Genomic DNA, 486 nt, shown 5'->3' on the forward strand with positions numbered 1-486 from the left:
AAAAGGAGGGAATAAAAATAACAAACACTGAGCTATTTTATGTAAATATCTGTAACACTTTTACTTTTCTTCAATAAAAATGGAAAACCGTTTCATTAACCACAAATTGTTAGCAATAAATGCCTTGCTCACTGGTGAGCATTTGCCAGCCAGGACTACTTACCTCAGCCACCCCATCCAGTAGCCTCCCCAACACCTCCCTCCTTTTAAGCTTGGCTCGCTCCATGATCTCCAACTTCACGATCACAGCATCAATCTTGGACACGATGCTGCCGATGGAGTGCTCCATCCGGTCCACTCGTCTCACCAGGCTGCAAGAAACCACCGTTGACAGGGCCAAAGCCACTGATGACATCGTCTTTTCACACTTTTTAGCTTTTGGAAATGTTACCACCACCACTACCACCACCCTAAAATACTGTGATAATTGTACATATTTTTACAAGTAGTTCTAAACCTTAAGATACGCTATCAAATATAGCTGCT

General features: G+C 42.4%; 1 protein-coding gene across 1 annotated transcript in view; it reads right to left on the bottom strand.

Moving 5' to 3' along the window:
* Positions 1-105: 105 nt before the first annotated feature.
* The window catches only part of PKD2 (polycystin 2, transient receptor potential cation channel), a 74,581-nt gene continuing 74,200 nt past the window's right edge, over positions 106-486 (bottom strand). Inside the window, exon 15 of the mRNA XM_045284334.1 lies at positions 106-311. Within this exon, the coding sequence (XP_045140269.1) occupies positions 110-311 (202 nt within the window). The 3' untranslated portion in view covers positions 106-109. The remainder of the gene's footprint in view (positions 312-486) is intronic.

The sequence above is a fragment of the Echinops telfairi genome, unplaced genomic scaffold (genome assembly GCF_000313985.2).
Source record: "Echinops telfairi isolate 266 unplaced genomic scaffold, ASM31398v2 ScPeMD7_7468;HRSCAF=8506_0, whole genome shotgun sequence".
NCBI classification, from domain to species: domain Eukaryota; kingdom Metazoa; phylum Chordata; class Mammalia; order Afrosoricida; family Tenrecidae; genus Echinops; species Echinops telfairi.